The sequence below is a fragment of the Notothenia rossii genome (assembly GCF_949606895.1).
Source record: "Notothenia rossii genome assembly, chromosome: 11".
NCBI classification, from domain to species: Eukaryota; Metazoa; Chordata; class Actinopteri; order Perciformes; family Nototheniidae; genus Notothenia; species Notothenia rossii.
The window spans coordinates 54880726-54903225 of record NC_136910.1 but is presented as its reverse complement, the minus strand read 5'-3'; the positions used below and the strand labels follow the sequence as shown (position 1 = coordinate 54903225).

The 22500-nt window shown below is 41.9% G+C and overlaps 1 protein-coding gene across 2 annotated transcripts in view; it reads right to left on the bottom strand.

Annotated features, from left to right (window-relative positions):
• tln1 (talin 1) overlaps window positions 1–22494 on the bottom strand; it is a 58641-nt gene extending 36147 nt beyond the window's left edge. The window contains exons 1-27 of one of the 2 annotated variants that reach the window (XM_079659433.1): window positions 22382–22494; window positions 22171–22298; window positions 22016–22076; window positions 20511–20615; window positions 18842–18997; window positions 17929–18030; window positions 17303–17379; window positions 16527–16707; window positions 15640–15753; window positions 15437–15545; window positions 13877–14085; window positions 13331–13429; window positions 11739–11801; window positions 11149–11316; window positions 9899–10193; window positions 7428–7594; window positions 6872–7000; window positions 6191–6304; window positions 5535–5648; window positions 5107–5241; window positions 4114–4242; window positions 3852–3954; window positions 3039–3247; window positions 2723–2842; window positions 1930–2127; window positions 1369–1508; window positions 283–376 (exon numbers count right to left, since the gene is read on the bottom strand). In XM_079659433.1, the coding sequence (XP_079515559.1) occupies window positions 283–376; window positions 1369–1508; window positions 1930–2127; window positions 2723–2842; window positions 3039–3247; window positions 3852–3954; window positions 4114–4242; window positions 5107–5241; window positions 5535–5648; window positions 6191–6304; window positions 6872–7000; window positions 7428–7594; window positions 9899–10193; window positions 11149–11316; window positions 11739–11801; window positions 13331–13429; window positions 13877–14085; window positions 15437–15545; window positions 15640–15753; window positions 16527–16707; window positions 17303–17379; window positions 17929–18030; window positions 18842–18997; window positions 20511–20615; window positions 22016–22076; window positions 22171–22298; window positions 22382–22468 (3606 nt within the window). In that variant the 5' untranslated portion in view covers window positions 22469–22494. The remainder of the gene's footprint in view (window positions 1–282; window positions 377–1368; window positions 1509–1929; window positions 2128–2722; window positions 2843–3038; window positions 3248–3851; window positions 3955–4113; window positions 4243–5106; window positions 5242–5534; window positions 5649–6190; window positions 6305–6871; window positions 7001–7427; window positions 7595–9898; window positions 10194–11148; window positions 11317–11738; window positions 11802–13330; window positions 13430–13876; window positions 14086–15436; window positions 15546–15639; window positions 15754–16526; window positions 16708–17302; window positions 17380–17928; window positions 18031–18841; window positions 18998–20510; window positions 20616–22015; window positions 22077–22170; window positions 22299–22381) is intronic. The other variant, XM_079659434.1, reaches the window with a different exon arrangement.
• Window positions 22495–22500: the final 6 nt, after the last annotated feature.

Below are 22500 nucleotides of genomic sequence, written 5' to 3'. Positions count from 1 at the left end.
TTAATATACAAAAAGCGATGCAACCAGCGTTTTTTTTCCGAGCGCTCTGAGCACTTGGAGCTTAAAGTATGTCAGATTTTCAGAAATCTTTGGATGAAAGAAACCCCCCTGGCGCCTTTCTCCCATAGAAAAAGCACTATATGGACACAGGCTCTTACAGTGCAATATCACAGCTCGCACAGAAGCTTCTAAAGACGTCACATACAGCTGAGAGCAGTCCCAATGAGGGGCCTGCTCACAGGTTCAGGGTTGAGGGTTGAAGAGAAAATATTCTGCTGTTACCTCCAGCTCTCTGAGAGCGTTGTCACACTCCTTCTGACCCGGAGCCTGCTGGGTGCACATGGTGATGAGCTGGTTGATGCTGTCTGTCACTGCCCTGCAGACACAGAGACAAAGAGACGTGAGACAGAGAGGTGTGTGTACAGTTACTGTAAAGCCCGCCCCCCCCCACTGACACTTTACCTCAGCCACATCATCTCTATGCATTACATTAATTTACCGAATGTACAAAATATCTGTTTGTGTTTTTTTATTACTGCCGAATTTTATTCCATTCTATTTCTATTTAAATACTGCTATATTTTTTTATTATTCTTAAGATTTTTTAATAATATTATAGTTTTCTTACAATCTTTCAATTCTATCTGTGTTTTTAATTTTTGTTTTACTTTTAAGTATGCATTTATTACATTACATTACATTTAGCTGACGCTTTTGTCCAAAGCGACTTACAATTAGTGCGTTCGACCAACAAGATACAAACTTGAAGAAAACAGAATCATATAAGTACATCAGGTTTCATAGAGCCAAACATTTCAAGTGCTACTCAACTGACTTTAGATAAGCCAGTCCTTTATTAGTATATAAGTGCTTTGTTAGTAATTCTATCGCTCGAAGTGGAGATGAGTTTTTTTAGTCTGCGCCGGAAGGTGTGTAAGCTTTCTGCTGTCCTGATGTCAATGGGGAGCTCATTCCACCATTTTGGATGCACCATGACATCAAGTCAAATTCCTTCAACATGTCAACCTACCTGGTAATAAACCTGATTCTGAACATATACTGTAACAGTATATGAAAGGCAGAGAGATACAAGATTATGTAAAGCCATTTAAAATAATTTCTGTCTAACTTATAGTATTCTAAATAAGACTGCATGTCTGTTGAAGGGGCAGTGTGTGTGTGTGTGTGTGTGTGTGTGTGTGTGTGTGTGTGTGTGTGTGTGTGTGTGTGTGTGTGTGTGTGTGTGTGTGTGTGTGTGTGTGTGTGTGTGTGTGTGTGTGTGTGTGTGTGTGTGTGTGTGTGTGTGTGTGTGTGTGTGTGTGTGTGTGTGTGTGTGTGTGTGTGTGTGTGTGTGTGTGTGTGTGTTACCGAGCAGCGGCTGCCAACTGGTTCTTCAGGTTGGGGGAGCTGGGGTCAGTGGACAGGGCTTTGGCCGACAGCAGCAGCTTGCTGGAGGACATGGAGATGGTCTTCAGGTTGGACACCACCTGGGTCTGGTCCTCTTTAGACTGCAGGAGGAAAGGACGTACAGAAATCATACAACTGTGTCCTGAAATTAAACTATTTATTTTGACTTAATTTGACTTTGACCATTCTGCTACCACATATACTAGAAACAGCTAATTCATCCATAAATGTGTTAATTAGCTAAATAGAGAGAACCCTATCACTTGACCCTTATTTCAAGTTCATACATATGGCCAAATTGTGTCGCAAATGTATCATGAATTAGTTTCATGACCCATATTATAATATGTAGTTTTTCTCTGATGTATTCATGTATCTCATGAAATACTTCAGAGGCCTCCCACAGTGGATTTAAAGAGGAAGTTAGCAGCAGGAAGTCCTCATGCTGAAACCTTTTGGGCCCGTTTCCCCTCTGGCCACAGGCAGTATCACTTCCTGTAAGTATTCTGTCGTTATGCTGACCTGGGATGTTCCCGCCATGTCGACACCAGCATCCAGGAAGTTGCTGAAGTCCTGTCCGAACTTGCTGGTGGCGCGGGAGAGGTCCTGCGTGGTCCCTCTGGAGGCCTGCACCACCTCATTGGCAGACTGGTTCAGACCGGCCGCCACCTGGTTGAGCTGACCCTGAACCTCCTGGAAGCTTCTGCCGCTGGACGGGAACTAACAAGAGAGAGAGAGGAGAAACATGAGAGACACAAAGGAACAAGAGGTCGCTATACAGTAGCACTGACATCTGGGAAACTCAAAATTTTAATGCACATTTTTTAGTCAGACTGGTTTGTTGTCATTCATGTGAATGCGGTTTTTGGGTAAAGAATACAGCAAAAATAATAAGGAAAACAAAGTATGTGTTGGAGATATATCATAGAAACCGAGAAACCGGCAAAGAGAGGTTTAGATGAAGTTTTCAAATCCCTTTTTGCAAAGACTGAAAGAAGTGTGATGATATTTTAATGGCTTTGGGCAGCTTTAAAGATTATATACCATACTGCTTTCCAGAAAGGGACAACCGTAAAAGCTTCGACATTAACATGGCTGTTATACTGGTCCCATTAGCAGAGCTGCACCCATATTTAAGTATTTGTTATTTTGGACCCCATCTGCAGTTTTGTTATTTATTTTTAAACAACAGTCTTTGAGCCCTGGTCCCCTCACAGAGAGGATCTTCACTTGGAAAGCCACAAACCTCAGTGAGAAGAAGCATTCATCTCACCACTGTTAACACATTGTTAGTGATTCAATCTGTATTACTCACAGAGTTGGACAGGAGAGCCTTGCTGGCTTCGCCCACAGTTCGGATAGCGTTGTCCACATCCCTCTGACCAGGAAGGCAGTTCACACACCTGTTCAGGGCCTGAGACACTGCCTTAGCCACCTACACACACACAAACACACACATTTTGGATTTAAGATAATAATCAGAACTTTAAAAACAGAAATCAATACTACTTTGGGAAGTCGGCCAACAGCTTGTTTTCTTACACCCCTTAAAAACAAGAAAGCTTTATGAATATGAGCTCTCAGGGATTAAACACACTCTCTCTCTCTCTCTCCCCCTCCCTGGGTCTCACCTGGGCGAGTCGCTGCTGACTCTCTGGGTCTCCGGGCTTGGCGATGGCCCTCTTGGTCTCTTCGATCAGATTGGCTGATTTGTCCATGACGTCTCCGGCGCAGTCCAGAATGGCGTTGCGTGCCGCCGGGTCTTCGGTGGTGGCGGCGACGGCTCGGGCCCCCGAGGCCAAAGACTTCAGGGCCTGGGCCACATCTCTGGCTGCCATGCCTGGGTGAAGGAATAACAACATTAATAAATACAGAAACAATGTCACATGAGCTTTACATTCAATCACATTAGAACAACACAGCTCTGCCTCAAAAAGCTTATTGCAGCTAATTATTATCAGCTGATAATTCTATATCAGAAAACAGGCAAGTGGTGTGATTGGCTGTTGGCTCATTGAAATAGAACAGAAATTAGAACAGCCAATCACAAGACTGCACTGTTTGTCTTGATGACAAAACAATAATGGTATAATGTTTGGCTTTACAAAATAAAACGGTCATTTCGTAAAATAAAAAATGACTTAATTAACGATTTTGTAATAATTAGTTAACTTCCAAACCTGTATATAAATATAAATACATGTTAAAGTTCTTCAGTGTATTTTGTCTGTATTTAAACATATGATGATTTTTCAAAATGTCATATTTATGTCTTTATTTGGAACACTTTGGGTGTCTTTATGATCTTTATAAGTCCATTTAAGTTTTCTATTTTACAAATAAAATGTTTCTTAATTTCTAAGTTTATGTAGCAGTAGTTTGTAGGCTTTCTTTCATATATTAATATTTGCGGTATGAGTGTCTCTTTTTGATGTTGCACCCACCGGTGTAGTTCTCGTTGCCCTGCGTGGCCTCGCTCAGCAGCTGGGCCATGGCTGAGCTCACTGCCTTAGTGCTGCTCCCCAGATCCTGAGAGGACTTCTCCAGCTGAGACACAGAGAGGACACACACTGTCAGCCATACTGTTCATAATATCTGTGTGTGTGTGTGTGTGTGTGTGTGTGTGTGTGTATGTGTGTGTGTGTGTGTGTGTGTGTGTGTGTGTGTGTGTGTGTGTGTGTGTGTGTGTGTGTGTGTGTGTCTCACCGTCTCTCCTGGCAGTGGTTTCAGTATCCCCGCCTTAGCTGAAGCCTTGGCCTCCTGGATTTCCTTCTCCAGACCTCGTACAGTGGACAGAGCGTTTTCTATCTCCAATGGACCGCACGCCTCCTGAGCCTGCATGCACAAAAACACACAAACCCGTGAGGTGTCTGTCTGAGCGACAGGCTTTAAAATAATTGACAGGAGATAAAACTTCTTATATAGAAAACTTGTTTTGTAGAAAAGCTCAAAATTGTTAAAAAATAAAATCCCATGCCATATGAAGAGGTGCCATTTACTCAGGATTTAAGGGGCCATTTCTGAGAAACGTTTTCCCATTGAAGCGCTTGCTAAAACTGACTTGGAGTTTTGGATAATAATACAAAGATGTTCCTGCATGAGGCCCATCCTTTACTTAAAACACACTGTAGGTGCCATAATGCTACTCAGCCCAAGTTTATTATTTGTATTATTATTATTATTTTTTGTTTACGTCACTTTTATTCGTTTGTTGAGCACTTCCGGTAATTGTCACATGGATGTGGTTTGTCTATTTGAGTCACCTGTTTCATGTCGAGGGGGGATGACAGAGGGTGAGCTTGTGCTGTCATTTTTTCTGTAGACCATTTTGTCATAGTTACTATGTTATGATTTTGTTTATTAAATATCCCAAAAACTATCTTGCTTCACTATGGACTTTCTCTTCCATAGAAAGTCCATAGTTCTTCTTTATAGCCAAGTTTAGCCTCTCGGCGACTCAAACGTAACCGGGGATTGAGCCGCCACACATACAGTAGCACTGCCGACCAATTCATATCAGGAATATTTTGTGTTTTGTGCAACATTAAATTTAAATGAGGCCTGAAGAACTTGTTTTGTAGTAGAAGTTAGAACTGAGATTAATTTATACAACTTGTCATTGTGTAAATCTAAAAGCATGCTAGTGAATGTTGGGGTGAGTCCCCATGATTAAGACAATGGACTAAAGTTGTGCAGTACCTTCTGTGAGGTGGTCCGGAGCTCAGCCAGAGCGCTGGCCAGGTTCTTAGCACACTGGCTGAGCTGCATGGCTGAAGCCTGGTCTCCGATGGTGGGGACTGTGGCCTTGGAGGCTGTCACCATCCTAGCACCAGGCTGGTGGAGAGGGAGACACAAAGTATTAGCATGTTTCAAACAAAGAGTTCTGGAGGGACAAAAGGACCAATCACATAACCATAAAACCAGGAAGAGGCGCCGCACAGAGCGCCCCTCTGATTCTAAAGACACATCTGTGTGTAGCTGCATGTATCACAGCTGTACCACTATAACTGAACTGTTCTGTTAGATGTCAGTTACTGTTCTCCCGCAGACTGTTGTACTTTATTGGTGAAATCTAGCGTTTTTTCCCGTGTTCAATGAGTTAAATCAGCTGCTTGTGTGTCAGTCACCTGCAGGAAGTTCTGGCTGGCACTGATGAGGGCCAGCTGAGCACTCGGGCTGTCGGGCTGAGACTGACTGCCCCGGACCCCCTGAACCAGCTGAGGGATCTGCTCTGCCACCATCTGATAACACACACACAAACCAAACAAACACATTATATTACATTTCACTTAGTTGACGATTTTATACAAAGTGCCTGACAAAGTGCAACTAACCATGAAGATACAAAATCAGAAAAGCAAGAAACATGTGGGTAAATCAGCTTCAAAACAGCTAAAATATTTTAAATAACATGTTTTTCAACAGAGCAAGATGCATTGGTAAACAGAGAAAAATGGAGGGGACCCAGCACAGAGCCCTGAGGGACTCCAGTGATACATTTACGCATTTTAGAGACAAAAACAGCAACCGAAAGGGAGAGGTCCGAATGGTATATTATCATTATATTGTAATACAGTGTAGTATATATATATTAAGACTGTTAGACCTCAAAACTAGATCACGTTTATCAGTGTTGGACTTAAAATGGTGCAAACAAAGATGTGAGAGGAAAAAACAGAAACCGAGAGAACAGAAAAAGGGTAAACATGAAGAAAAATAGGTCAAACTTTGAGATTCAGCCACTGTGTCTGTAAACCTGATGTATACATTGAGAAGATGTTACCTTGCAAGCCTGGACCAGCTGCTGCTGCGCCGCATGGTTCTTGCTGGAGGAGGCTGCGTGTTGGGCGGCAGCGATGGTTTGAGTAGCCGCTGCTGCTGCCTGTTTGGCTGCATGCTGAAAGGAAACACAAAGCATACATAAGCCGAATTAAAACAGTGTCTCTATATACTGTAACAAACATATTTAAAGTTGTATAGGTGGTTAAATAAGTGGTGGCACTAAATTGGCAGCTAATATCATTAATACTGGGAATGAGCTTCACGTCAGCAAGTCAGGAGAGGTCTAAACATGTTCCATTGAACTGAGAAAACAAGAAAATTAAGTAAAAAAGCTCGGAGTTTTTTAAACAAGATTGTTCCTTAATTAATGTAGAACAGCAATTACAATATTTCTTATTTTCTGTGTAACCTATGATACAAAAATGTACGAAAATACAGGGAGCATCTATTTTAGGGAATGATAGAGAGATTTAATAAAAAATAAATGAAAATTGGATTTGTGAGGTGTATTCAAATCCATCCATCACTATTGAAGCTACACTGTTTAAAAACCTGTTCATTCTAGCGGCTGAGGACATGTTAAGCCATCTTCCTCCAGTCATTCCAATAAATCCGTGTTATATGCAAACTGGATGGTAAATGTCACTCAGTTTGGGCTTTGCTCTTTCTCCTTCTGTTCTACCTCGAGCTTGTTGACCAGGCGTTTCTTGATAGCGTTCTGTGCGGCAGCGTTGGTGGCCATACGCAGACCTTCAGCTGCCTCTCGAAGCTTCTGCTGCTGCTCCTCACTGTCGGGGTTCGCTGCTGCACCCTGGGGAGAAACACATCATTACACATTATTAAAATAACACTAAATTCAAAAGAACATTATGGACAATGTCCCCGTGTAACCGTGTAACCGTGTAACCGATCCTGCTCTGCTGAAGATGTCACTCCTTGTGTAAAATGCTTTTATTTATTTGTATTTACTTTACTATTATTAATTAAAAAAATTATAATTATCTTATTGATTTCCTTATTTTAACTTGTAACTGTTTTATTTTATTTTTTATTTTACTTTATTTTATTTCATATTCTGTTTTACCATATTGGATGGAAAAGTCCTACGTCAGGATATGTCTTGATTTGTACAAATTAAAATAAACAGTTCAATAAAAAAAATAAAGAACAGACTCATTCAAATGAAGAGGTTTGTTCATGGTGTTGAACGCAGACCGAATGAAAGAGAAAAGGCAGACCTTCGCAGCCTCCACCATCTTGGCGGTGGCATCAGCCAGCAGCTTGGCGGCGGACAGAAGCTTGCGTGAGTTCTCCAGGTCGGTCTCTCCCTCGGCGTCCATCTTGATGGCGTTGACCAGATCGGAGGTGGCCTGGGCGAGGATACGGGCCTGACGGACCATCTCACCTGGTTACAGAGAGGGGAAGAGGGGAAGAGGGGACGAGGGGAAGAGAAATGATCTCATCAATCAGAAAAATGGACATGTAGGGCTGAAAAATATATCGTTATTATTTTGGAATCTTGAGGCTAAGTAACGTGTTTGATTTTGTATGTATTAATATTGTTATACTTCATAGGTGTCTTTTCCTGCATTACAGAAATGTGGTTAATATCTTTAACTTACCAGATTGACTTTACCCGCGAAGTTATCACTTCCACATCACTGATGATTTTTTATCCACAATAAATCTCTCTTTAATCAATCTCTTTTTGTTAATATTTTATGAAGGCATCAAGAGTCAACCCTTAAATATTGTTGCAATATTGATATACATGGTTACAAATAATTCTTCATATTTGATTTTCTCAATATATCTCATCCTGTAATACAGGGGTGTCAAACTCAAGGCCTGGGGGCCAAATACGGCCCGTGACTTCATTTCATGTGGCCCCACAAGAGCTTGCAAAGAATATTGTATGTTTATTATACGGTTACATGCCGATTGACAGAAGCACGTTGCCCATAAACTACATGTCCCACAATGCATCTCAAATATGCCTTTTTTTCTGAGAATTGGCCTTTTTTCTTCAAAATTGTACTTTTTTTTCTTCACAATGTAACTTTTTTTCCTAAAATGTCACTTTATATATTTTTTTGACTTTTTTCTCCAGAATTTGTCTTTTCTTTTTAAATCATTTTGTGACATTCTCACTGAAGAGACTTGCAATTATTTGCCCTAGACATAGCTTTCAGACATAGTTAATTATGAAGTTATTACTCTATCCCATAATAATCCAATGCAGAGGCAATAATGTAATATAATAAATTATTTTATATATATTAAATATTCATATAAGTATTTTTATCTAGTCTTAAAGTTACAACCGGCCCTCTGAGTGCAACCATAATGCTGATGTGGCCCGAGATGAAATTGAGTTTGACACCCCTGCTCTAATACATCTAAAGTATATGGCTATTTTTTCAGTTTGCGATTTATTCTTACATATATACGTATATAGAGAGAGGCTCCGAAATGACAAAACTTCTTAACGCTTCAGTGTTCATAACAGCTCAAACTAAATAAGTGTGAGGTAGACCCGACATACTGAGCAGGTCGCTACATGTTAAAAAAATGCTTCTGTGTTTTCTTGAAGAATACCTCAGTTCTCATCTGCAATACCTTTCTTAGAGATATAGAAATCAAGCGATCACACAGCGGTTTGTTGATCTGAAGCAAATGGTCCGGAGTAAATTGACAGCACTTGCAAAGAGACATTTATACATTTTGAAATATTCATAAATATTCATTTGTGTATGCATGCAGACAGCTCTACCAATAACATTGTATTATGTACCGTTACATACTAACATCCTTTCCTTTATATTCTAATATGTGAGTGAACTGTTACATGTCCTATCCCCTGTTTCAATCTTATTCCTTCTTTAACACCTGCATTTCAGATATTACAGGGATCAATAAAGGTGTATCATATCTTACTTAATACATTTTTATAATTAAGCAATAGCTCACGACAGGCCGTGGTATATGGTCATTATATCACAGTTAAGGGGCGTGGTTCGGCTCGATGCGAAGCAGTTGGGCCGAATCACGGCATGCAGTTTGCTTTTCAGCCCAACTATATACAGTTAAATCGACCGGACTTCTTTCTGCAGATGTGAGCGTCCTTAACAACGGTCAGTAAGTCCTTGCTGCACTTTATCCCTTACATGTTTCCATCTTAAGCTTTGGTAGTTAGTTAGTTGGTTTCGTAACGGACGTAATGTAACAGTTGTAACGGTTGTAGCTGTTCTCAGACGCGGAGGGATACTGACTTGTTATGAAAAGTAACTACAATTCTACCCGTGGTATAGGCTCATTATATCACGGCTAAGAACCAATCAGATTGCTTGATTTGACTTATAATCATATATATATGTTTTTTTAATATATTTATCCCTGTGTGTACTTTTACCTTCTATGTGTTTCCTGTGTCTCTTAGTGCTATATGTTTTGTGTTATGCTGTTGAGCCACATGTATTGTTGATATTTATGTTTAGTGTTGATTTTTGTTTTGTTCTGTTATAACGCCTTGTGCGGAAGGCTTTGGCGATACTATGTTTAAAATGTGGTCATGCCAATTAAGCCCCTTTGTATTGTGTTGCTATTGCTGCTCTGCCACCTAATTTCCCTATGTGGATAAATACATATTTTCTTATCTTAACATTTTGATAACCAGCTGTATTTCCTGATTTGAGCTCCCTGCACCTACCAGCGTCTCCCATGGAGCTGAAGATGTTCTCAGTGACGTCCAGGATGCGGTCGGTGGCTTCTCCGTGGCGTCCAATAGGATGTCCTCCGCTGGCGTACTGCTTGATGTGCTGCAGCAGCTCGTTGAGGGCCTGATTGACGCCTGTGGCAGCAAAGCCCACCTGTTTCAGGAGCCCCTCGTCCTGAGTGGCCCCCTGCGATGCCTCCACGCAGCCCTCCACTGACTTGGCCACCAGCTTCCCCGCCTCGATCAGCTGCTCCTGGCACACCGGGGAGCTGATGGTCGGAGCCACCACCTGGAAGAGAGGAGACATGGTGTAGGAGTGAGGAGAGGAGGAGAAAGGGCGAGGAGAAAGGGCGAATAAATACATGAAGGAATGAATATGTAAATAAATAAATGAAGGAATTAATTCATAAGTAAGTAAGTAAGTATGGAAGTATGTAGATAATTATGTATGTAGGTGAGTAAGTAGGTAAGTAAGCAAGTTAGTAGGTTAGAAATTAAGTAAGTTAGTAAGTAAGTAAGTAGGTAAGTAAATAAATAAATAATGATGTAAGTAAGTAAGTAAGTAAGTAAGTAAGTATGTAAGTATGTAAGTAATTATGTAGGTGAGTAAGTAAGTAGGTAAGTAAGTAAGGAGGTAAGTAAGGAGGTAAGTACAGTAAGTAGGTAAGTGAGTAAGTAAGGAGGTAAGTGAGTAAATGAGTAAGTAAGTAAATTGGTAAGTTAGTAAAATAAATAAAAGTATATACAAAATATATATTTATATATAAAATAAAATACAAATCTTTAATACTCAATATCCGTTCATACTTTTAAAATGTTCTGAAATCCTAATTGAACTGTATCAGTGTATACTGTAAGTACACTATGATCTATAAGTTGTGTTATATAGAGAATAGAGAAACTCAAAATCTTCCGTGGCGTAATTTATTTTTTCAAATTGGAGTTAAATATGTCGGAGACTGCAGGATAGATAACACACATTTTAAGGTTATCTCAGACAAGGACTTACTGTATGTTTGCCATGTATTACTAGAAATGTGTTCATAAATGTTGAGGAATTGTTTGACTTTGTGTTTGGCTTAAAGACAGCTGAAAGGACCTTTTTTTCTTCTTGTTAAATACACAATAAGAAATGTTATGTTTATGTTTGACTGTATATATGTGGACCCCAGGAAGAAGAGCCATGCTAGCACTAACATGGATCCTAATAAGCAAATCGAAATAAACATGTGAGGTCCACTGACCCTGGTGCAGGCCACCAGCTGAGAGGTGGACAGGGCGCACTGCGTGGCGGCAGCGATGACCCGGTTCTGCTGGGCCGAGTCCTCCGTCTTCTGAGCCACGTTCTTCGCCTTCAGCACCAGAGCGGCTGCTGCGCTAGCCACAGCTTTAGCCAACTGCATCAGCATGTCCTGCAGACAGCAAACACACCGCGGTTAGCATCACTGAGCGTCACAGGGACGGATGATAGTGATGGATTAACATAGATTATAAATTAAGTCATTCACAATATTAGTTGAAAAAGATCTACTGATATTGCAGGGAATTAAAAAAACAATTTTAGGTTGTAATGGTTAATATAATCAAACGTGATGAGGCTTATTCATTTATTGCTGCCTCCAGTGAAAGGTTTTAACATTGGTGTTAATTTTATTCATTCAGTATCAGCTACATTTCATTTTAAGAATGAAAGATAATCCAAGTCTAAAGCTGGATTGAAATATGATTGACAGATAGAATTTTGTTGGAGAGGATTTCTCTACTTTGTTGACTACGAGATTGTCTTGATTGGCCTTTGAGAATGAAACACTTGTCTTTAGGACACATTTGTTACCATCGTTTGACAATAAGAGGTGACCCTCCTCGTGGCACCCCTGAAAGATCCTCTACCTAGAAACTGTCAAATATACACATGAAACAGAGCAGCAACACGGGATACACTTTTATAAAACAACCAGAGATGTATGTTCTTATTTTACCTTTCTCCTTCTTTTGGGTTTAACCTGAGAACATTGCTCAAGTTGTGCTGTGAAAGCCGTTTTAAATGAATGAAAGTATGGGTGTTATATCATCTTTCAATATCAAAGTTAACATTTGAAGGAAGCTGGAAAAAAAAGGGGTTCTCACAGATCTGAAAAGGTTTCCCACATTACCAGGAGAAATAATTATAGGTTTGGAAGTTGTCTTCGATGGCTCTTTTGAATCTTATAGCCTAAATAACTAAATGACTCATTGAATGAAGTGCTTTCCATTAAGCCCGCGTCACACTGTCCCGAAATTGACACCCGATGGACACACGATTAAGGAAATGTTCAAATTCGGCTCTGATCGTAACAACATCGGGCCATTCGTGAGGGCATCTAAAGCCATCGTATGACCGCCGGTGGAGTTTCTCAGGCTCCGGCAGCAACTTCGTGAGCGGCAACTTCGTAAGGTACTCTTGAGGGCATCTTGTCAAGCCGTGTCATCTTCGTGTTATCATCGGTGCCATCGGGCATTCACCCTCACCCTGATCGGGGCGAATGCCCGATGGCACAGATGATAACAAGATGCTCTCACGATGGCCTTACGAAGGGCAAAATTGACACACGAATTCAACACGAAAATGAACCTTCACAAGGTCCATCGGCAATTTTTTGGCATGCCAAATATTTTGCCACCGCTCACGAAGTTGCTACCGGAGCCTGAGAAACTCCACCGGCGGTCATACGATGGCTTAAGATGCCCTCACGAATGTCCCGATGTTGCTACGATCAGAGCCGAATTTGAACATTTCCTTTATCGTGTGTCCATCTTGTTGTTAATTGCACAACAAAATCATGTAAACATATTAGGTAAATAACCCAATTTGTGTTCTGTGAAATTGAAAAGGATATAATATATTATTTTGAAGGCGAGTTGACAGGAAGTTGTTGTTGCTATGGAAACAACATGACGGAGAAAGCTTAATATCTTCTACATATAAAGACGGAGAAAGTAAAGAACAAACTCTGAAAATATCAGTACAGTATCATAATACTTTAACATAATTGTTTGTGTTACTTTCGTTGCAGGTGTATGTCTTAAATGTAATGTAAATGTTGCCTTCGTGTGTGGTTCGGGGCCATCTTCGTGCGAAATTCACAATTTCATATTCGTGTGTCCATCGGGTCTCAATTTCGGGACAGTGTGACGCAGGCTTTAAGTTTGTCTTGCAAATGCTAGATGGAAAGAATAAAGCATGAATAAAGGTGACGATGTGCTTTAATATGTGCTGTTATTGTGCTCATGTGTTATTTCTGTGCTTGTGTGCTCTTGTATGTGCTATCTGCCAGGGACAGCAGATATATGGCAAAATATGGCCTGATGGACCCTAGTGCTGATGTTAATACATTTGTATTGTCCCTTCCTTAAATCAACACACACAAAAGAAAAAGACGGACACACCTGGAACTGTGGGTCGTGGTCTGTCTCTCCGATGTGAGACAGCAGCTCTCCGCTGGCCTGGCCCACGTTTCCTGCAGCCTGCAGCAGGACCTGACGAGGCTGCAACAAAAACACATCTTAGACACACACTCTTGCAACATATGTCCACCCAGATGTGTGTGTGTGTGTGTGTGTGTGTGTGTGTGTGTGTGTGTGTGTGTGTGTGTGTGTGTGTGTGTGTGTGTGTGTGTGTGTGTGTGTGTGTATGTGTGTGTGCGTGTGCGTGTGTATGTGTGATACAGAGAGCTTATCCCATCTTATTCCTATCCCTTGTGACTAAGGGACATTATTCTGACCAATAGAGGGACGTTGTTCGCATCATTCAAAGATTTCGTATTTATGGTTTGAGTAATGATGGCATTTTGGACTCTTGCAACATATGTCCACCCCCAGATGTGTGTGTGTGTGTGTGTGTGTGTGTGTGTGTGTGTGTGTGTGTGTGTGTGTGTGTGTGTGTGTGTGTGTGTGTGTGTGTGTGTGTGTGTGTGTGTGTGTGTGTGTGTGTACCTCGGTGTTGGCAGGCTGGGCGGTCTTCAGCATGTCGGACACGGCGCAGGCCAGGTTCTTGGCGGCTCCCAGCAGCTGCTGCCCGTTGGCTCCTTCGTCCTCCATCAGCGCTGCCAGCAGCTTCACTCCCTTTGACATCTCCGTCAGGTTGGAGGAGATGGTGGTGACGGCGCAGCCCACCGCTGTGTAGTCCGTCTCTGCTGGGTCGCCTGAGGACAGGTACAATCACTAGTGTTATCCCATTATGTTTATTTATTGTGCTATATAAATAAAGCTTACCTTACCACTAGTGCACAATAAAATAAACAATGAAAAAAGTGAAGACAGATATGACTCAATTCAGCAAAACTATACACATTCTGAGGCTCGAGTGAGGATCTGGTCTTAGCCTTTTAAACACGTTGTATGCTTCTGAATACGTCTGATGTATGGAGTGAACTCTCCTCCTGGTTCCTATCTCAACATCTGTTTTTAATGACTCAAGATGCAGAGTATAAGCCCCACATGTTTTCAAGTGAAGCCCACACAATTGACCCCTCGCTCTCTCTCCATGTTAGTTAGAAAGCCGAACTGCATTCACCTATAACATGTGAATCAAACTCACCTGTAGGCCTATGTGTGGAGAATGCTGATAGGAAACATATGACCGCCTAACCAATAATAATAATAATGCATTTTATTTATATAGCGCTTTTCACAACTCAAAGACGCTTTACAGTATGAGGGAGGGTAGACAAACAAGGACAGGCAAAGAAGTAAGTATAGTAAAATAAAAAAATAAAAAGGCAGTCAAGAGGAAGTTGATTGAGAGGGGGGGGGGGGCTTATGGGTAGACAGAGTTGAAAAGATGTGTTTTGAGGCGGGACTGAAAGACTGTGAGGGACTCAGAGTCACGGAGATCTTGGGGGAGGGAATCCCAGAGCCTAGGAGTTGCCACTGAGAAGGCTCTGTCCCCAAAGCTGCAGAGTGTGGATGTGGGAATGGATAGGAGTCCGGCTGCGGTGGATCTGAGGGACCGTGGGGGTTGAAAAGGAGTGAGAAGGTTTGTGAGATAAGGGGGGGGCCAGATGGTGGAGTGCTTTGTAGGTGAGGACCAGAACTTTGTAGTTGATGCGATGGGAGACAGGAAGCCAGTGGAGGTCTTTGAGGACTGGGGTGATGGGGCAATAGACTGGTCATTGTAGAGCCTCCTTATTGAATGGTACATTTAAGCTAGCTCTATCAGGTGTGCCACTCTGGCTCTGATACTAGTGAGTAGCTTCCTAAAAATGGACCTCACCGCAGAACGGATGACGAGGCCAGAGCAATCCGAACAGTTTTGAAGAAGAGAGGACGCCTGCATGTCAAGTTTAAAGTACCGTGGCCTGGAAAAACTTTTTTTTCAAGAAAGCAAGAAGAAACTATGAAGCTGTGAATTGATAATGAGAATTTAAAACAAATAATCCGGACCAACATGTGGATCATGGTAAACATTTAAGCAGTGTGTCAGGAGAAAACATGGTGGGGGTCCACGTCACTGGTATTACAAATACTGAGGAGAGAGCGTGGAACAGTGTTTACCTGCAGTCAGGTTCACCATGGATGCTGTGCCGGCTGTGATGGCATCCACCTGGGAGTGGATCTCATGTTTGGACTCATCCATTTTGTTTTTACGCCAGGCTTGGGATGCCTTTAAAAAAAGGGAGGGAAAATAAATCCTCTGGTGACACAGATGTAGATATCATACTGTTATTGTATTAGCAGAAAAGGAAGTGAACACTCACAGCGTCAGTTCCCAGGGGGGGCAGCGTGTCGAAGTCGTCCAGAGAGGCCTGGGCCGCCTGCACCGCCTGCATGCTGCAGTTGATGGTTCCTGTCAGAGCCTGCTGAGCTGAAGTCTGTGGACACACACAACCAATCAGAATCAGAATCCCTTTGTTAGTCCCACAGAGGGGACATTTGCATAGTTACAGCAGAAAACACATATATATGTATAAAAGACATCAAAAAGTGCATTTTGCATGATAGGTCCCCTTTAATGTTACATAAGAAGCATGCATAACAAATATTAAAGACAAAAAAAAATAAAAAATTACACAATTTACAAAATACACATCCTGTAACAGTTCTGAAGATAAAGCAGTAGGTATATATTGCACAGTTATTAACGGCATATATATATTGCACATAGTTGGTATGCACAACGATGTAAACGTCTGTCTCTCAATACTGCAAGCCACTTCCTGTCAGTGGAAGACATCTAGAGATCCTGGACATCTTCAAGTCATCATTAAAAACTCACCTGTTCACCATGGCCTTTGACCCCTAACCCATCACAGTCCCCCTGCTTCCACTCCAACTGCTATGTTTTATATTTGCATTTAATGTATTACTTTATTATTTGCCCCTCTTATTTCTTTGTTTGTTTGTTTGTTCAGATTCAGAAGATTCAGAAACAGGTGGACACGTACGAGGAATTTGACTTGATGTTGTCATGCATAAAAATTGAAAACACAGATAAAGAACTATTTTAAGAACACTATAACAACATTAAAAACAATATATATAGTATTTACATTATATACAATATGTAAAGTGGCCTTGGGTCCCCGCTATACAAATGTAATCTATTCTTATGACTTCCTGTCACTGGAAGACATGTTTGTTTTACCAGAGGGGGCATGTGTCCTCGGTGCATCTGTCCACTGGTGATGTGCTGCTTGGCCTGAGGCATGGAGCCCCTCTGGAAACTCTCTGGCCCCCCGGCTCCGGACCTCATGATGGCCGGCAGAGCCACGGAGCCCGTCTCCACCTTCCCCACCCGGTTGAACTGCTGCTGCAGCACCGTGGACCTGTGGAGGGTACACGGAAGATGAGAAGAGATGCTCCCCTCGAATGGGAGATACACAGTCCCGCCATTCAATAAAGTCAGACTGAAGCATCCTTTGTGCTCCGGTCAATCCTCTCAGTAAATACAGAGCTGATATGTAAATCCTTAACATATGTCTCTGTTGAACACATACAAGACTACATATACAATTTAACAGAGATAAAGGCAATCAGAGAATAAGACTATATGTTTCAAAAGTGTTAACAGCTTTAAAATCAAAACTGCTCCACCTGTTAAAAATCTGCTCAAAGATGTTGGTCCACCCTGTCAGAGACTTTATGACTCAGCATACCATAATAACCTGAGAGGCTTTCCAACAACATCATCTGAGACCCAAAGCATGTTCTGAACAGAGAATCTGAACTGCTACCATCTAATGGAGATTCAATAAAGTCAGACTGAAGCATCCTTTGTGCTCCAGTCAGTCCTCTCAGTAAATACAGAGCTGAATCCAGATCAGATGGCTTTAAATAACACACACACACACACACACACACACACACACACACACACACACACACACACACACACACACACACACACACACACACACTTACTTTTTGGGTGACACGGAGTCTTCCAGCATGGTGGACTCTTCATCTCCCTCCAGGCCAAAGTGGTCTTTGCTCTTTTTCTGTGAAGAGACATCAATGGACGATAGGAAATGTCATTTTTAAGGAATCCTGATTCAAGAGAGGCTCAAATAAACCTTCATTGGACACAATGCAGATGTTCTAGGACAGTGGTGGACATATCCCTTGGCTCAAATGCTCTAAGGGTGAATATCAAATAGTCTTAATAATGTTTCAAACACTTGTTTAATACATGATATCTCTCCTGTCTACGAAAGAGGTGTGATGGTTGATTCAAACAAAGCGTCCCTTTGGTATTAGATACAGTAAGGTGTATAGCTGAAGGGCTTTCAACTACATTATCATTAATATTATTAAGTAGGATTTAAATTCAAACAGCTACTAGATACCGTTACAAACTTTTTCTACATTAAGAAGTCCACCTCATGACAGCTTGACAAAACATTTGTTAAGGTAATACGTGTTTCTCTCTGATGGGAAAGTGATGAGGAGAAGACTGAAGAGGGGCGTCCATGATATAGAAAATACAATTAAACCAAATTGACGATTTGAATCCCAAACGCTGGTCCCAAAATAAAGCTGACTGTTACCTTTTTGAGGATGATGTCGATGTAGCCGGCAATAAGCTGAGCGATCTGCTCCCCCTCAGTGGTCTGCACAGAGTAATACCCGTCCTGGTAGTCCCCGAAGTCCTGAAGGGAGAATAAAAACACATAAACACACGTGACCATCAACAACATTACATTACATGTGAGTTGTTAGACACAACGACATGCTGACTGCCGTGGGGTTTGATCCAAACACTAACGCACTAGTTCACTGCGCCAAACGCCTCCCTAATAACAACAATGAGTCGTTTTGTGCAGTGGGTTGTGTGTTGGTGTTCGGATCAGGGGGTCACAGGTTCAAACCCCACTGGAGTCAGCATGTTGTTTTGTATTGTAACAACATCCCTGCTTTTCCTCTCAAAGCCTCTGTTGGATCTTTTATTTGTTTATTTGTTTATTTGTTTATTGTTTTGATGTCTTTGTTTTGTTTGTTTTTCAATAAGAAATGTATTTCTTTAAGAATCTTTTTTTTTTATATATAATTTAGTTTTTGGGAGAAGGGGTGGGATTAAATAAGTGTAAACTTCTTCCCACCCCTTTTCAGATATGTAATTAAGTAGATCATTTGTTTATATATATAATTTATAAGTCAGTAAGATTTTTGTTCATCAATTTGACACTGCTTAAGTTTGTATAGTATCATAATTCTCATGTTTCATTTCATTATTTTTATTACTGTTTTACACATTCAAAATAAATCAAATCAAAAATTGGTCTCCCGTTTCTTTTTTTTAAATCACCGTTAGTAGTTAGCTGCAAAAGACTCACTTCAGCTGCTCAAATCCATCATGTCTTTCTTTCTCACTCCCCAAACCGTGTTACTATACGAGATGTTACACTGGTTACCTTGCTTCTGTTCACTCGGACATGATCTCTTACTACTCTTACTACTCACCAGAGTGAAGCTCTTGGGCGAGGCGGCCCAGCGCTTGATGTTGGTCAGGCTCCACTCCTGGATCACCTCCTTGGTCCTCTCGTCCACCCTCATCACACACTCCTTGGTGATGCCCAGCAGACGAGGCACCAGTTTGTTCTTGCCCTTCATTTTCTCCTGCAGGACAAGGAACACCAGGTGTGTTAAAGACATCTACGTTTACACAGCGTTCATTTTTCTAACATCCGCCTGTCAGAAATGTTTCCAGTGTGACAGATGTCATCTCCATGTCACCTAAGTCACATGTTCTACTCATGCCCTGAGATAATACATTTTTGGCAGCGCTATTTTGACACTATTTCTAATAATAATAATAATGAGTTTAATAATTTATAACGCACTTCATATCTGAGTTCAGATCCCGAAGTGCTACAAGCAGTGAGCATGGAACAAAATAAAGTACACAACACGGAAGAATGAATAAAAAGCAGTAAAAACGAACAATAACAAATAAATAAAAGGGTAGTAATAAATAAAAGGTCTAGGAAAAGAGGCTCTATTGAACAGATGGGTTTTGAGGCCTTTTTTAAAAGCCTCCACGGTCTGTGGTGCTCTCATGTGGTCCGGGAGAGCGTTCCACAGACTGGGGGCAGCCGAGCAGAAGGCCCGGTCTCCCATAGTACAGAGCTTGGTCCTGGAGGGTTTTGAGGAGGTTGGTTTTGCTGGAGCGGGAAGTCCGCAAGGAAGTATGAGGGGTGAGGAGTTCCTTGAGGTAGGGGGTAGGGGGAGGGGCAGTTCCATGGATACACTGGTGGGTGAGGACGGAGAACTTGAATTCGATCCTCAGTTCCACGGGGTGCCAGTGTAGTGCTTTAAGGATGGGGGTGATATGATCGTATTTGCAGCGCTGTTCTGGATGTACTGGAGCTTCTGGATGCTTCTGTTAGGGATCCCGGTGAGGAGGGCATTGCAGTAGTCCAGCCTGGAGGAGACAAAGGCGTGGACTAGCTTTCCGGCGTCAGACAGAGTGACTGTGGGGCGGAGTTTGCCGATATTCCTGAGGGGATAGAAGGAGTTCTTGCACAGCTGTTTAATATGGGCCTCATATTTCAATACGTCTCAAATATTTAAGATACAAATACAAATGTTCCCCTTTATTGCAGTATTTGGTGGCCCGCAAGACATTCTGTTTGTTTTCTTATATGCAACAAAAGAGGGGTAGAAGTGCAATTTCCTGTAATAAGAAAACCAAAACCAGGAAATGTGAAAAATGGGGCTGTATGGAAAGAATAATTATGAGTACATTAAAGACAGCTTATGACACTTATATAAAAAAAGTTTTATAAATAGAATAAGGAACTAAGAACAATGTGAAAAGTCAGCGACTGGGTTGTGTGTGTGTGTGTGTGTGTGTGTGTGTGTGTGTGTGTGTGTGTGTGTGTGTGTGTGTGTGTGTGTGTGTGTGTGTGTGTGTGTGTGTGTGTGTGTGTGTGTGTGTGTGTGTGTGTGTGTGTGTGTGTGTGTGTGTGTGTGTGTGTGTGTGTGTGTGTGTGTGTGTGTTTGCTGGTGTATGAGCACATTGTAGGATATTACACAATTGCTCTGGGTTTATCTTTTTGCTATTTCAGTGTACTCGTGATGGGAGCAAATCACCAGTGGACAGATGCCCCTGAACGTTTTTTTATCCCACCTTGACCAGGAAGAAGGACACTCCGTAGGTTTTCAGGGATCTGGCCAGCTTCACGTAGCTGACTTTGGCCTCGATCTCCGTCATGTTCTGACAGTTTTTGTGAGCCTGCAGAGAAAAAAGGAACAATCAGAGGACTAGAGCAAACCTGAAATACAAACCATTGTTCCTAAATGTGTGGAATCTAATGACTTGTGGACATTTGTCATGCTATAGTACAGGTATGTGTTCTGGGTTAGGGATCAACATTTCCTCTCTGCTCAGTGCGGATGTTTTAAAAGGCAATACATTCATACCGTGACAAAATCTGAGTTTATTCTCAAGCGACAAATGAATATTATAACAGCTACATTTAGTCTGATCACTATAGCTAGCAGTGTTTCCCCTATATACAAATAGCGGCGTTGCTGCTGAAATATGCGCGCCGCTGCTAGGGGGCGCCAGCCAGGTACCCAAAAAAATAAATAATAATAATTTAAAGTGCTGACCCTTTTTGATTGTTTGTTATGTGGATTTGTAGTATTTGTGTTGCTGTATGTTCAAAAAGGTGTATTTTGCTAAATCTTGAGACATTGCCACTATATGTAAGTGATAGGCAGGCCCGGACTGGCCATCGGGAGGACCGGGAGGTTTCCCGATGGCCAGGCCTGTTAAGTGGCCTGCTGGTCTGGCGATTTTTTTTTAAATTATGTATCGTGAACGCAACGCTGCGCAAATGTTCGTTTGCCTCACACGGGGTGACTGTCTGTCTACATGACGTGGCCTGCAGACATGGCCACTTCCATACCGATCATAAATCAAAGCCCGCGATTGGTCTCTGTGTGTCATTCAAGCTCGGGAGGGTGTGTGTAATGTATGTATGGCACGAGAGAGAGAGAGAGAACAGAGACAGAGACAGAGACAGAGACAGAGACAGAGACAGAGAGAGAGACAGAGAGAGAGAGAGAGAGAGAGCGTGCACCGGTTACTTGTATTTTTGTTGTTAGCATCTGGTTAGCTAGCTGCTCTAAAAGAAATAAGGAGCTGTTTCAACAACAAGGTGGAGGGAGAGTCCTCTGCTGTCAGACCGAGAGAGATAAACATGTATTCATGTATTATATGAATGATATGAATCTATCTATTACTTGTTAAACAGCTCAGGTGAGGTTAAACATGTTCATAAAATACTGAATACGTTTGAAGCCATTTTGACATGTATGACCTTTGTCAATAAGTTTCTGTTTTTGTAGTGTATTTGTCTTTTGTAGAGATTTTTTATTTCATCTTTATATATAAAATCTCACCTAAAATCTCGCCTAGGGCAACAAATTGTCTAGAACCGGCCCTGGCACTAGGCCTTAAGAGCCTTTCTTGCGGGCGCACTTCGCACGCACTCAAAGATTCCACGCGCTCCGCGCTCACATTAGGCTGGGCCCACGTGCCTTAGCACCACTGCTATGACTCCATCCTAGGGGAAACACTGGCTAGTATCAATGAAAAATCAGATGAAGACGCAGTGACGATCTTACCTGGAAGATCTTTTTCTCTCCTTTGTTCTTGATGTACTCTTTGGGAATGAACTCCTTTAAACTGTGGAGTAAAAAGCATAACCAGAATCAAATGAATAAACAGGTGTATTCAAAAGAAAAACCTGTGAATATGTGAGTATGAATGCGGTCCTCACTCTAAGAATCCAGGCTTGTGTTTGTCCTCCTTGTGGTCTCCGAACTGAATCTGACACTGATAGCCACAGAAATCACAGGCCTTATCGAAGGAGACTGGATGAGAGCCGTTCAGGATGTCATCACGGGCCTGTCCACACACACAAAATATTATCAAGAGAACAACTGACTCACTATAGAAGGATTTCCAAACTTTGTGGGTAGTTGGTGTACCTGTACGTAGAGCAGGTTGAGCTGGACCGGGTCTCTGGAGTCCACGTTCTGGTCCGAGTAGAAGAACTTCCTCCTCAGCAGCAACATCTCCGTCTCCTCCACTCCCTGCTCCCTCAACG